Here is a 14597-nt window from a genome sequence, read left to right as displayed (position 1 = left end):
AAGAAATGCTCGCTAAAATATCTTTGTCTTTGGCAAACGGCCGACAAGACAAGATTCCATGCTGTCTGAACAATGCTGTGAAAGCAGATGATCCCAGTAGTAGTTTAGAGTTCAGAGTAATTCACTGGTTGAGTCATCAGAAGAGAGAGTTTGGTTTTGAATTCAATTTAAATTAAATTGTGACTTACTTTGGAAATCGTGGGAGTTATCACCTCTTTGAATCTACAATTGGAAGCGTCTCCAAACTGTCATCATGTTAACAGGAGGACACTTCTCCTCGACCAGGCCTGCGTTCGGCAGCTGCTGACAGAAAAATACGGGGTTGCTCGTGTCCAACCTCGACTAAACTCTCTCTGCCAATGTCTCTGTGTAGAATAGAGTTTCTCCATCACTGCTGCTTAAAAGGGAGAAATATTGCAGCATGGAAAGCAAGGTTTCGATGCAGCATGAATATATTTCACTGGGCATGTGCAAGCCAAAGCTTTACCCGTCTCTGTAAAGCATTGAAACACATTGCAAGGTGTTAAACGGGTGTAGCTAGCAGATAGCATTCAGACGGGAATGATATCAGTCGTTCCCATAGCATGTACTGCAGCTGTAATACACCACCTAACTCTAGCATGTAGCTACCATGCTAACCCCACACGTAGAAAATAAGGCTCAGATGGAATATGATAGCAATGCTGCATGTGTTGCTACGTATTTAACCCAGACGCAGTTACTCATCTCGAGTTAACTCGGACACAGGAAACCATCGAGGAATGTCTGCCCACTGCCATTTTGGAATCCAGAGGATGAAGTCTGTCAGTCACCCATGAACCAGCTGACTCTTTCAATGTGTGTGTGTGTGTTTTTGTGTACATGTGTGTACGCATGCATCTGTGTGTGTGTGTGTGTGTGTGTGTGTGTGTGTGTGTGTGCATGTGTATACCTACAGGGGGAGCAGTAAGGGAAAAGACATCAGCACCATCAAGTCCCTGAGGGTCCTGAGGGTGTTACGACCTCTGAAGACGATCAAACGTCTTCCCAAACTCAAGGTACGTTCAGGAGATGATGTCCAACCTGACTTTAGAGTTATCTGTACTTTTCTGGAAACAATGGGGGAGCATCTGATCTAAAAAAGTCTAACATCTTTACTTTTCATTATATTTCAATTAGGGTGAGGGTGGAAAGTAGAAGGAGGGGGTTAGGGGTTTGTGAAAAACTAGAGGAGAAAACCAGTAGAGCCCATACCTCCGCCAAGGCCCGATAATCTTCAATTATTACTTGGGAAATTGGTGAATATGTTGAACAGAAAGTGATAAAAACAATCCTGGAACCACAAAATTGAATGGTTTCCTCCCAGACTCCTCCTGCATCCTTCCACCCAGTTTCACGTGAATCCGTTATGTTGTTAACAAACCAACCAACAAACAAACAGACAGGGGTAAAAAACCTTGGCGGAGGTAATGACCTATATATCTCAGACTCTTTCAAGCTGCTCGTTCTGCTTCCACACAGCAGCGCAAATGATCTGTCGTTTAATTTTTCATCTTAACCATTCAACAGCATTGACGCTGAAATTTCTGACCAAAATACTGAAATAATTGTAATCCTATGTGTTCCTCTCAGACAATAATTACAGTCGGTGTCTGTGCCCCTCCTCTCACTCTCTGTCTCAATCCTCAGGCTGTGTTTGACTGCGTAGTGAACTCTCTGAAGAATGTGCTCAACATCCTGATCGTCTACTTGCTCTTCATGTTCATCTTTGCTGTGGTGGCCGTGCAGCTTTTCAAGGGACGCTTCTTTTTCTGCACTGATGAGTCCAAAGAGTTTGAGCGCGATTGCAGGTCAGGAAACTGTATTGACCCTGAGCGTTTAGATAAAGTTTCTTGCCGTGTTTAGCACCTGCTCAGAAAACACAAGCGTGAACACACATTGTGCTGACGATGTGGTTTGTGCATTTCAGAGGCGAGTACCTGGTGTATGAACGCGATAACGAAGTGAAGGCGCAGAAGCGGGAGTGGAAGAAGTACGATTTCCACTACGACAATGTGGCTTGGGCCCTACTCACCCTCTTCACCGTGTCTACCGGAGAGGGGTGGCCGCAGTGAGTATGCACGGACACGCTTAGTCACACGCAGCGCACGTGTTCCCCGACGACCTATAACCTTCTCCTCGTTCCCTTCGCTTCCTCCGCAGGGTGCTGAAACATTCAGTGGATGCGACTTACGAGAACCAGGGCCCGAGCCCCGGATACAGGATGGAGATGTCCATCTTTTACGTGGTGTACTTCGTGGTCTTCCCCTTCTTCTTCGTCAACATCTTTGTGGCTCTCATCATCATCACGTTCCAAGAGCAAGGAGACAAGATGATGGAGGACTATAGTTTAGAAAAGAATGAGGTGAGGAGGGATTAACGGAGCGAAGGAGGATAGAGATGCAGATTACGGGGAGAATGTCTGGAAGGCAGGAAGTGGGAGGATTATAACTGCTGGGCGGAAAAGAAGGGATAGATCGAGGAAAAGAAGGGAAGTTGGGACAAGATCCCAGCAGAACAAAACATGTGTTGTGTGTTTCTTTTGCAGAGAGCCTGCATAGACTTTGCCATCAACGCCAGGCCTCTGACGCGCCACATGCCCCAGAACAAGCTGAGCTTTCAATACCGAATGTGGGAGTTTGTGGTGTCGCCGCCATTTGAGTATACTATCATGGCAATGATCGCGCTCAACACTGTCGTGCTCATGATGAAGGTAAACGTCTGCGTCAATTCAGCAACACTCCTGCAAAGATTAACATTAACACACTTCAACTGATTATTGAGACGCACACGAGTTAACATCCACGTCTGTCTGCACCTTTATCTCATGCTGTCTCAAAACACCAGCATTAGTTCAGACTTTTCTTTAGATGTTGCTTTTTTGCACTATTTTCCTGATGTTCTGCTGAATGTGTCTCTGAATAGTGTGAGCTCAATTGTGTCCCTGACTTTCTAATAACCCTCCTTTTCTGTCTCTGGTGGTGTGTGTTTGTGTGTTTGTGTCTTCCGTTCGGTTGTGGTGGTTTGCTGGCATGAATGTGTGCGCTGCTTGTGTGTGTGTGTTTGTGTTTGTGCTTGTTTGTAGTATGACGGAGCTTCTGATACCTATGAAGCTGTGTTAGGCAACCTGAACATAGTGTTTACCTCCCTCTTCTCCATGGAGTGTGTACTCAAGATCATCGCCTTTGGAGCACTGGTGAGTGTATGCGTGTGTGTGTGTGGGTCTGTGTGTGTGTGTGCACGACTGTATTTTTGTAGACAGTCCTGAAGGTCAGTTATTAACATGGTACCACTGTATCCACATAGACTGTTATTGGTCACCAGGCAGAGAACAACAGTGAGAAGGGAAATGCAACCGCTGACAGACAAACTTCAAACTTTACAGGAAAAACACCTCAGAGATACTTTTAACCTTTAGAACAAAGATATTAATGCACCAATGACATCAACTCCTAAGATTCAGGCTGTATCCATACAAATGCATTTTAGTTTTAAAACTTAATAAAGAAAACATACTAACACACATACTAACTCACCTGAGAACGCATATCACGGGACCAGTCAGGTACACTGGGCCGGTGCATGACGATACAAACAGGAAGCAGATTGTCTACTCCAACAAACAAACAACAATGGTGAAAAGTAAGATGAGGGATTTCTATTCTTGGGCCGACGTTGACTTTGGATCTGTTACTGACAGTAAGTGTTGACAGCATTTCCAAATGCCTCAGTTTTTTCCTGCTCATATTACAAGGCATTTTTCAAACAGGGGGCCGAATTAGGTGAATCAAAATCAGAATCAAAAACTCTGGAGCTGGGTGGACAGCAGGTGTTAACGCAGCAACAGTGATATGTGTCAAAACTGTAGTTGTGTAGCTGGAGCCATAGTGTAGATCCAATATATCTGACGCCCACTCTTTCCTCACTGTCCAGTTCTGTGTTACGTTTTTTTTGGGGTTACTGTATAAGTCGTAGGAGAAAGGTATATTCAGCTACACTAAGATAAACTAAAGCGACTGAAACCAAACAATGTAGAGAACAATCGATTAGGAAAATGACATTCCGCTATTTTTCATATTGTGGAGGACTTCACCGCAGCCCCCATCCATTATGTTGTACCACTGGGACGCATTGTTTGTCGTTGATTAATGCTCACGTAGTTCAAGAGAAACTTCGGGGGGAAATAATGAGCAACAGAGACACGATTATGGGTAATAAAGAAATGGGAAACTGCTAGAAACCAGCGGAAGAACGGACGGACGGCGAAGAAGAGAAATAAATGGATAGAGGAGAAATATTAGTTCAGGGAGGAGATACAGGACGGACAAGACGATATTACAGTAATTAGAAGAAGGAGAGTGAATGACAGACGGGCGGTAATAAGCAAAGATTACAGGGAGGGTGGAGATTAAGTGGGACAGGATTTTGAATCTAGGGGAGCAACCTGAAACACACTCGTGCCCCTCCGCCTGCATACACACAAACAACACTAGGCCTGTGTGTGTGTGTGTGTCAAGGTGGTTTATTTTAATAGCCGCCTCCCTTGCTCTCTCCATGTCCCTCCACTTGTCTAATGCACAGTTTGGCTACAGGCGACATGTAGGAGAGCAAAAAAAGAAGCAGACTTCCCTCAACAGCATTTTGTCCTCATCGTCTTTTCTCTTTGACTCCTGACGTATAAAGAGAACTATTTAAAAAACCTTAAATTATTTGTTTGCGTGTGTACGCAGATATATGGATCCAGTTTATTAAATAGATGTAAGAGATGAATTCAGTTTGAGTTTGTTTGATTTATAAGATTCAGATACAGTATGTGATGTTGTCGTCTTCTGATGCAGTACAGTTTGTCCTCAGCTGGCCTGTCTGCTGGCATCCGCTCAACATGCCGTCACTGATGGTCCATTTGTCTCATCTAATTCCTCTCCTGTTCCTGTCGGATACTGACATGTTTTCTTGTTCTCCTTCTCTCTCTTTCTTTCCCTCCTTCTCTCGCTCTTTTTGTCTTTTTTTTTCCATTTCTCCGTCAATCTCTCTCAAACATCCGCGTTTGTCTGAATCTTACCGTGTCATTCTCATCACCTTCCCAACTTCCCTGTTTCCTCTCCCCTCCCTCCGTCGTCTCCTTTCCTTCTGTCTCTCTCTTGTCCTGACCCCAGAATTATTTCAAAGATGCCTGGAATATTTTTGACTGTGTGACAGTTCTGGGCAGCATCACCGACATTCTGGTCACCGAGCTGGGGGTAAGTAGCAGGATCTCGTGCCTGTCTCTATGTTTGAGAGAGAGAGAAGTGATATCGTGTTAGAAATGTATGTTGTTTGCCTGTTTAGTGACCAAGTGAAGACTGTTAGGTGAGCGCCAGCATGCGTCCGTGGCCTCGCACATCCGTCACATTGTCTGGAAAACATACAGCAGTCAAGACAAGGAAGGGAGAGCATGAGTTAGAGGCCTCTGTTGAGTCTCGCGTTGCTCAGTCATGCACAAACATCTATTGAAAGTCTTATATAATTGTCCCAGTTGGTGGGACGAGGAGAGACCCGACTGAGGCTCGCCGGCACTGAGCCGCAGACGGGAAAAAAAAGGCAGAAAGCCCGGCTGATGCTCTGTAGCAAGTCGGGGTGCAACGGATCTCAACACCCGCGGCTCGGATCAGATCAGGTCATGGTTCTTGGTCACAGATCGGGTCGTTTTTTTGGGATCAGCAAAAAAAAGGGAGACAAATATAACAGAACTTGAAGAACAGTTTACCACATGTCTGATGTTCAATGTTTAAATAAAGTTTTAAGCCAAAATATTTAATATTTACTTTTTAAAAAATAGCCTTTGTGCGTTTAGTGTTTCACATTAATTATCTAAACTGTGGTGACCCGTCATATTCTAACCGTTTTATAATGAACCAAAAACATTTACATTTAATTTAATGTAGTATCATGAAAACATGAGAAATCTATAAGTTAGTGTTTCACTCCACTGATTCCTTGAGCTGTCTGCAGCGCTATTTGCATCACGCTCGCTCGCACTATCGTCCATAAAGTCTTTACCGTCCACGCAGACAGTCAGACCTCCTGCGAGTGGCATCCAATGCAGTTTTCTCACAAGCGAGAACTTCTTATCCGTCGATATGGCCGTGGAACTTCTGACGTGTGCTGTGTGTATATATGTATCTATGTGTGAGTGTATATACATGTGGAGAGAGTCTATTTTGATTGATTATTTTATTTAGGAAATTATTTCAAAAGGTGCGGTCAGACAGAACGTGAAGTGATTTTCAGACACAAAGCAATAGCATACAAAGTCAGTGCACGTATGTTAGTCAGTGTTGGAAGTGAGTTATCTCCACGCCAGTCAAAACTGAGGTGAAGATGCATCTCTGTGATTTGAACAAGTCACAAAAAAAACAGTAGATCTGAGCGAACTTATTGGGACAATAACCTGCGATAATAACGTGAGCTGAAAATTTGCTTTGCGTTCTGTCCGATCAACTTTTGGAGAGTTGCTCTTGCAGATTTGAAGATGCACCTGGTAGGAACGGGATGCTTAAACTGTATTCGACAGATTTATCAGGAAAAAGGTTGATGCAGCTTCACCAACTCCTTACCTACCAGGTCTGTCTGCCGAAGCAAGGGATACCAATGACTCAAGCTCGTTTAAAGAGTAAATTGATGCTTTTTCACCAGCCAGCTTCTAGTAAATATTCCTGCGGCTGGTTTGTTTTTAAACTCATTTCCAGAGACTGTTTGTTTATTCCGAATCGATCCCGCGCTGTCTTGGTATCCCTGCTACACGGAGAATCTGCAGACTGAAAGCTGCTGCTGTGCTAACCTGTCTCTGTAATGACGTTCCATTTCTTTCTTGTTTTTTATCTTTTCACATGCTTTCTTTAAATCGTCTACAAACTTTACGACGACCCGCTGTAATCTACTTCGCCCCCCCTCCCCCCATGCCCCCTTCTCCCCCCCTCCCCCTCTCCCCCACTCCCAACAACTACTACGTCCTGCGACTCCATCCAATCAAAATGCACTATGAATCCTCTGTGTCCACCCATGACACCCCGGCTTGGTCAATCTCTCTGGTTGTTCTTCGAACCAACCAAAAAAAACAAAAATCCAAAAATTTGCTGCTATAAACCATATGTCTGCAACATCCACATGTAGATGGTTTGTAATTTTTTTGGAGATCTTATTTTCCTGCATCTGTTTTCCCTGCATCCCGGCCAGTGTTTAACGGCTGTGAAACGTGAATGCTTTGCCTGACCCTCCACCACACAGAACTCCGAACCTTTGTGAAAATCTTTCATTTGTCACCATGTTTACTAACCTCTCTGCCAGTCACTGTATCAATACTGTATTCTTATATATTACTCAGCCATAAATCCTGCCCGTAGTCTTCATCCTTTACAGAAAACTAGAGCTCTGTTTGTAAAGGATTTGCCATTCATTGTATGCACATATGTACACGTCCGTACATAAGACAGTGACTGGGAGAATGTTTCCAGAAACGACTGAGCGAGTCTAAAGCTTTGCCCCTGGCAGAGAGAACAAGTGATGCATGAGGCCCCTTGCATGTCTGTGGCAGGAACACACACACACACACACACACACACACACACACACACACACACACACACACACACACACACACACAGCAATGTGATACATGCTGTATTGTGACCTGCATGTGCCTGCTGCCAGTCCCAAACTTGCCATCTTTTGTATTTTACTGTGGTAAATGGTTGAACTCTATCATATTACAGATTTAGTTTTACATTTATAATAATGGAAATAATATAATGGAATAAAATGGAAAAGCTCACATAACAGATCATCATACACGGAGCATTAGAGCCATATGTAGGGGGGGGGGATTAGAATAAAGTTGTAATATTACGAAATTAATGTCCAAAAATGTCATAATATTACAAGAATACAGTCGTAATTTAATTTGAAAAAGTCGTAATATTAAAATAAGATTAAGATAAGAAAACATAATCATATTTCCAGAAAGAGTTCCACTCCTTCAGTATCTAAAATCTTGATTAACAATTTCATTGTTAACAATTTCATTACAAAACACTTTTGCACTCAGATGTAAACAACAATAGCCTCGTAATATTACAACTTTATTCTCATAATATTGTGAGTTCATTCTTGTGATATTACAACTTTATTCTCGACTTGTTTCCCCTTTCATGTGGCCTTAATACTACATCATATCAAACTGCTGATATTGGAAATATATGAACTTGTATATAAAGACCTTAACTGGTCCATCAACCACCGTCTTGCTCTTATTCGGCTGTGACATAGCTGTCGTATGTCACATGACTTTGGCAGCCAATCCTATTGGATTGCCTCGTATTGGTGCACATCTGCATGCTGTGTGCTTGCTTTATTTTTAAACGATTGCATATTCCTGCCTTGAGAGAATTAGTGCATTTGGTTGTCCTTCCAAGAAAACGTCCTGACGTCCCTGCACATTAACTACTCACCACAATGACTCCCACATAACCCAATTGGATGAAACTAGTTAGATTTGGATGACTTCCCTCCCCCCCTGTGTTGTTTTGTTTGGTTTTGTCTAACCCGATGGATATGAAACGCTTGTCAGAGCCTTGCTGATTTGAGTTTGGTTTGCTTTGACTTGTTTGGCTCCTGGTTCTTTTGGTTTGTGTTGAGTTTGAATCAGTTTTGTTTTTGACTGTCTTTCCTTTAATTTTATTGCTTTGGTTTTGTGCGGAAAATAGTTTGCACACTTTGTACTAAAACTGTCTCCCTTTATTCTGACCCCAACTCCTCCCTCTCCTCCTGCTTTCATCTCCCTTTATTGCTTCCTTCACTTTCCTATCTTCACCTTTCAATCCTAATCCTTTCTACACCCTGCTCCCTCTCCCTCTCTCTCTCTATCTGTTTCTGTCTCTCCCTCTCTCTCTCTCTCTCTCTCTCTCTCCCTCCCTGTCTCTCTCCCTCTCTGCCTCTCTGTCTCTCTCTCTCTGGTTATGCCGTTGCCGTACTCTGTAGAATAATTTCATCAACCTAAGTTTCCTGAGGCTGTTCAGGGCAGCTCGTCTCATCAAGCTGCTGAGGCAGGGAGAAACCATCCGCATCTTGCTTTGGACCTTCGTTCAGTCCTTCAAGGTTCACTCTCAACTTCTCAGCATATCACACACACGGGGAATTATATGCATCCACATGTCTGCATTTTTCATACACACGTCTAATATTGTGTATATATACATAGACAATGCCTTGGTGCAGTCTCGTATACTAGCGTGCACGGGGCCCTCATACGATGAATGTTTCTCTCCTCAGGCTCTGCCTTATGTCTGCCTCCTCATTGCCATGCTGTTCTTCATCTACGCCATCATTGGGATGCAGGTGGGTGACGGCCTCGTGCTAAAATGTGCTAGGATGCATTTGGGAAGCATTAAATGTATTTTATAGGATAACGATGATGAGTAGGTTGACGAGGTATAGAAGGAGCCGGAGGAGGATGATGGCGGTCGTAAGGATTCGGTGCATGATGGGAGGGGAAGGTTAGTTAAGAAAGCAGTGGACATGGAGTTTGGTTGCACTCTTTGCAAGGCAGTTTTATTTATGAAGCACATTTAGATGCACAGAGGTAGATTCAAGGTGCTGTACAGGGACTTTAAAGACAACACAGAGACAAAATTAGGAAAAATCGATTCAAAATCAGAAAGCAGAGTTTAAAAGAATATTCCAAAAAGAAATTAATAAGCAGAATAAAGGAGGTAAAGAAGTAAAAGAAATAAAAAGGATAGAATCTGTATGAACAATATAAAAATAAGTTGTAAGAGTAAAATAATGCAATTAAAATAAAATGATGGAATGACCTTAGATTTTGTAAACTGGTTTTAAAGTCTTAAATCTGGATTCAAAAAGTCCTGCGGTGGCAACAAAGTGATGCCTGAAAAGTGATGAACAGCTGGTTTTCCATGTTAACAGTGTGTTTGGGTTTGACAGCTGTTTGGGAATATTGCTATAGAAGAAGACCAAGATTCCGCCATCAACCAGCACAACAACTTCAGGACCTTCGTACAGGCTCTCATGCTCCTCTTCAGGTGCGTGTGTTTAAATGTGATGTTTGTAATGTCTACATAACATAGTCTTTTATCGTCCAAAAACATTGTTAAAAATCCTTTGAATCCTGAATCCCTCCTGAATCAAGGAATCTCTTTGGGTTTTTCTAGGAGCGCAACAGGGGAGGCGTGGCACGAGATCATGCTGGCATGTCTGGGGAGTAAAGACTGCGACCCCCTGGCGGGGAACCCGGAGCCAGAGTGTGGCAGCCAGTTTGCCTACCTCTACTTTGTCTCCTTCATCTTCTTCTGTTCATTCTTGGTGAGCACACAATGATCCGGCTCCTTCGTCACCATTCAGGAAGACGGATAATCTGCTCTTTCTTTGTGATTATGAGATTAATACAGATTCTGTATTTTACAATGATACAACTACGATCATATTTAGGAGACAAGATATTATTCGAGCAATCTGCGACAATAATTTCCGTGTCCAGCAGGACCTGAGCCGGTCAGGCCGTGTGTACATGAGCGGTCACGTGATATGCGTTTTCAGGTGTGTTAATAAGGTTGAGGATTAAAACTGATAAGGAGCCAAAGTGCTCGTATGGACAGAGATTATTTTAATTTACAAGCGAAAACATAGTAGTTTGGATGTAGCCGGAGTTTAGTGGCTAAATTACATCTGTCTTCTGGGTTTGACTCCGCGAGAATGTTGTCCGAGACAGTTTGAAACACTAGGTGGCGTTGTGAGCTGATGATCTGTTTTGATTTGCTCCACTTGTAACGTCTACTTTCCTCTTCACGTGTGTTTTCATGTGTAGATGCTGAATCTGTTCGTAGCCGTCATCATGGACAACTTTGAGTACCTGACTAGAGATTCATCCATACTGGGACCTCACCACCTGGATGAGTATGTCAGGATATGGGCCGAATATGATCCTGCGGCCTGGTACGTGGTAACATGCAAGCCCTCGGGTGCACATACTCACACATATCTTCTTTTTTTTTTAAACACACCCGCACACAGTTAAAACTCTTATTTACCTGCCTAGAACTACTTGCACACATTACGTTTGCACAGGAGTTAGAAGTGGTCAACAGTTCAACTCTTAACATTTCCCACTTTTAAACACAGATGCTGTTTTACGACCTCAGATACACCAAATGCTCTATTGTATGTTTCTTGTACGTGTCTTAATATGCTTATTCACACAGAGCAGGGCCTGAGCAGTGACCTCACAGTTTCGTGAATCTTTTTTGTTTCGTTTTTTTTTGCGTTTTTTTTTGCGTACTTACTTTGGTAAAACGGCGGTACACACATTGTAATTTAAATGGCACATTACAAAAGCAGAAGCGTCAATTCGTTGATAGCTGCAAGAGGGATGTACCGGATTAGAGAATAACCTCAAACCTCTGGCAGCTGGTTATCTCTCTCGCACCGTACAACCCCTCCCTCCTCCTCCACCCCTTTTTCTGTAAACTGTCTTTAAATACCCCCAAACCCGTTCCAAAACACCTCCCCTTCTTCTGGAATCTGCATACTGCCAAAAAACTTAATGTGGCAACGTCTACACTCCAAACCAGCCTCCTCCCTGTCTGACTCCTGAAGCCTAAACATACTGTAGACATGCTAAGTTTCATGGTATCTGTATTCCAGTGCCTGTGTGTTTCCCTCATGCTGTCCACACGTGCACACACAGGTAGAATACTTTAAACAGCAGCAATAGGAAACGTAAAGGAAAAGGAGATGAAAGGCTGAAGGGTCATGTTCAGATCTACAGGAAAGATCATTAAGATGTGAAATCTTTACCTTCTTTCCAAATGTCACCTCGTAGATGTTAGAACATTGTTTTTTCTTGGAGCTAGCATCGCTACATCACGGACTGCGGTACGGACACAGTTGCTCGGGACGCAGGCGACAGGAAGCGCAGACACGTGGATGACACTGAACACATATTTAAGAGGGAGGCGATCTGCACACAACACAAGCAGCTATTAAGCATTTAGCTGTTCGCCCAAGCATATGCTTTTCTACTCTGTTAGCAATTGCTTAATTACATCGTGCGCATATCCTGTCAGGGGTTTGGACTGGAGAGAAGACGGAGAGGAAAAAATAACAACAGAATAAAGTGTGTATGGGTGTGTGTGTGGCCCCGTACACACCTGGTATTAACATGTGGTTTCTGTGATCCGATCTCAAGTTCGACAGCTCTGAGTTCGATAGCGATTCCATCACGCCAGACGTACATTCGGAGGTGGTCTTTTCGGCTATCTCCAAAATATCAACCCTGACCTCGACATCAGGACTGATACTTTTTCTTAAATTCGTAAAATCTTCACTGCAACTGAATCAGATTCATTCAGCGCCTCCTGACTCGTCTCTCTCTCTCATGGCGACACACAAACACAGGACACATCTGTAAACTCAGACTGGCTCGTCTGATGACAAATTAGCCTCTGGGGGCAACAGCCAATATTTTGTGGCTTCCAGTGTAGACTCCGTCTCCCGTTCGCCGTTTACACTCAAACATCACGCATAAGTACAAATGAATGAAGCCGAACATCTCTCCACACAAAACCCAAACAGATATCTTGTGTGGGTGTTTTAGGTCCACAGGACATTTTGGCCTTTTTTTTTCTTCTCTCCATACTTACTGTTGAGCTGCGGGCGACCAAAGTTTGCTCAAATGTGATTGGTCAAACTAGAAACAGACTTTGGCCCCTAAATCTTGATTAACCCAGATTCTGCATATTCTGATGCAGAATCTGTTTATAGAGATTATTGGATAGTTAACGTACTTCAGTATAAAAGTATTTACTGTGTATACTTGTCAATCTTGTGCTCTTCCTCCCTATGTTCTCTCTTATTTCTGGATGTTTTTGTGTGTGTTCTCCTGTGTGTGTGTGTGTGTGTGTGCTCTCGTGTGTTTCTTAACTCCCTTTATTCTTCTTGCAGCGGGCGCATTCATTATAAGGACATGTACAGTTTATTACGAGTTATCGATCCGCCTCTGGGCTTAGGCAAGAAATGCCCCCATAGGGTGGCCTGCAAGGTTTGACTTCCATTCAAACAAAATCTCTCTCAACCACACGTGCTAGCCACAGCATCCAGGAATGGAGTGAATGCTGCTTTATTTATTGATTTCTTTTTCATTTCAATTTTTTTACAACTTCTTTTCCACCATTATCGACTTGCATTCTGAACTGCTGAGAGAATGTGCGGGACAATGCAGACACCCAGAGACGCATGTGAAATGCACTCAGTGAAATGAAAAAAAAAAAAAGCATATTAAGAAGTTTTACCACGTTGTAAAATATTTGTTTTTATTTTTAATACTCTTTTTATTTTGCTTGCTGTGGAGCCATGGCTATAATGTAGCAAGCTATGGTTGCCCACTGTAGTGTTGCATTGTTCTTGGTTTTTGGGGGTTGGGGGAAAGACAGAAACTGCATTGACACCCCTTCCTCCTCCTCCCCTCTCTCCTCGTCTGTGCAGGAGCAGCTTGGCGCCTGCCCTGCTCCTCTGTGCACACACTCGGACACACGCACCGTACACACTGTTGTCCTGCTTGAACAGAATTGTCTTTTGAGAACATTTATTTCCTCAAATCTTCCTCCTGTTGTCTCCCGTCCCCTTGTCATTTACCCCCCCCCCTCTCTTTTTTTCACATGACAGCGTTAGAGTCCTGTAGCTCGTAGAGGAGCCACTCGGCCAGAGTTTCTCCAAATCAGCCCAATAACCTTGTCTTCCTGTTGTTTTGTTCTTTTGCTTTGTTTTCCCTTTCTCCTTTTGTCTACTCTCAATTTCTGACGCTGTGACCCTTCTCTCTCTCTTTTTAACTCTATCCTCTAATCACTCGTCTCCTCCATCTCTCTCTCTCGCTGCAACTTGTTTCTCCCTTTCTCAACACCTCTGTCTCTCCCTTTTCTTTTGTGCTTTTGTTAACGGGGTTGGTGGCACTGGCCCACGATGCAGTGGCAGGATCAGTTGCAGGGAAATGTATGACATGCTGAGGCACATGTGTCCTCCACTAGGCCTCGGGAAGAGGTGTCCAGCACGGGTGGCCTACAAGGTCAGAAAGGAGCCCATCTACACCCGAGTCTCGTATGGGTGTCAGGGAGGGCCTTTGGGGGAGGGGCCAGGAGGGAGAGGGAGGGGCCCGGGACCTCTAAGCGCTCAACGTGCTGTAAACTTTAGTGTCGTTGTTTCTTTGGTTTCCTGTTTCTGTTTCTTTTCTCGTGGAAAGTGGGGGTGGGCTGATCGGTGTTGTGGCGTTGTGTGGTGGTGTGGGATTGGTGGGCGCAGGGAGCAAGACACTTAGGTCCAGGGGTTACGCAGGATGTGTATCCACAGGAGGGGACGAAAAGAGGGACCTTCTCAGCTCGTTTGCACCGTATACGACGGACACGAGACTCGTTTAGACAAGTATGCACATTACAATCAGCGCTGTTTCATATTACTCGGCAAACAGAGTGATTGTAGTGAGTGTATACAGCAAAGCAATTATTTTAATATGTTGAAATATGTTCATCAATCACACA

General features: G+C 43.7%; 1 protein-coding gene across 10 annotated transcripts in view; it reads left to right on the top strand.

Moving 5' to 3' along the window:
* The window catches only part of cacna1aa (calcium channel, voltage-dependent, P/Q type, alpha 1A subunit, a), a 65340-nt gene that overhangs the window by 30633 nt on the left and 20110 nt on the right, over window positions 1-14597 (top strand). For 9 of the 10 annotated variants that reach the window (XM_035180532.2, XM_035180535.2, XM_035180531.2 and 6 more), the window contains 14 exons: window positions 938-1037; window positions 1669-1829; window positions 1949-2089; window positions 2182-2383; window positions 2567-2731; window positions 3104-3214; window positions 5175-5258; window positions 7171-7173; window positions 9034-9150; window positions 9325-9390; window positions 9997-10094; window positions 10224-10374; window positions 10877-11004; window positions 13012-13108. In XM_035180532.2, the coding sequence (XP_035036423.2) occupies window positions 938-1037; window positions 1669-1829; window positions 1949-2089; window positions 2182-2383; window positions 2567-2731; window positions 3104-3214; window positions 5175-5258; window positions 7171-7173; window positions 9034-9150; window positions 9325-9390; window positions 9997-10094; window positions 10224-10374; window positions 10877-11004; window positions 13012-13108 (1624 nt within the window). The remainder of the gene's footprint in view (window positions 1-937; window positions 1038-1668; window positions 1830-1948; window positions 2090-2181; window positions 2384-2566; window positions 2732-3103; window positions 3215-5174; window positions 5259-7170; window positions 7174-9033; window positions 9151-9324; window positions 9391-9996; window positions 10095-10223; window positions 10375-10876; window positions 11005-13011; window positions 13109-14597) is intronic. The other variant, XM_035180530.2, reaches the window with a different exon arrangement.

Source organism: Hippoglossus stenolepis, chromosome 16 (genome assembly GCF_022539355.2).
Source record: "Hippoglossus stenolepis isolate QCI-W04-F060 chromosome 16, HSTE1.2, whole genome shotgun sequence".
In the NCBI taxonomy this organism is placed as follows: domain Eukaryota; kingdom Metazoa; phylum Chordata; class Actinopteri; order Pleuronectiformes; family Pleuronectidae; genus Hippoglossus; species Hippoglossus stenolepis.
This window is presented reverse-complemented; position numbering and strand designations above follow the sequence as displayed.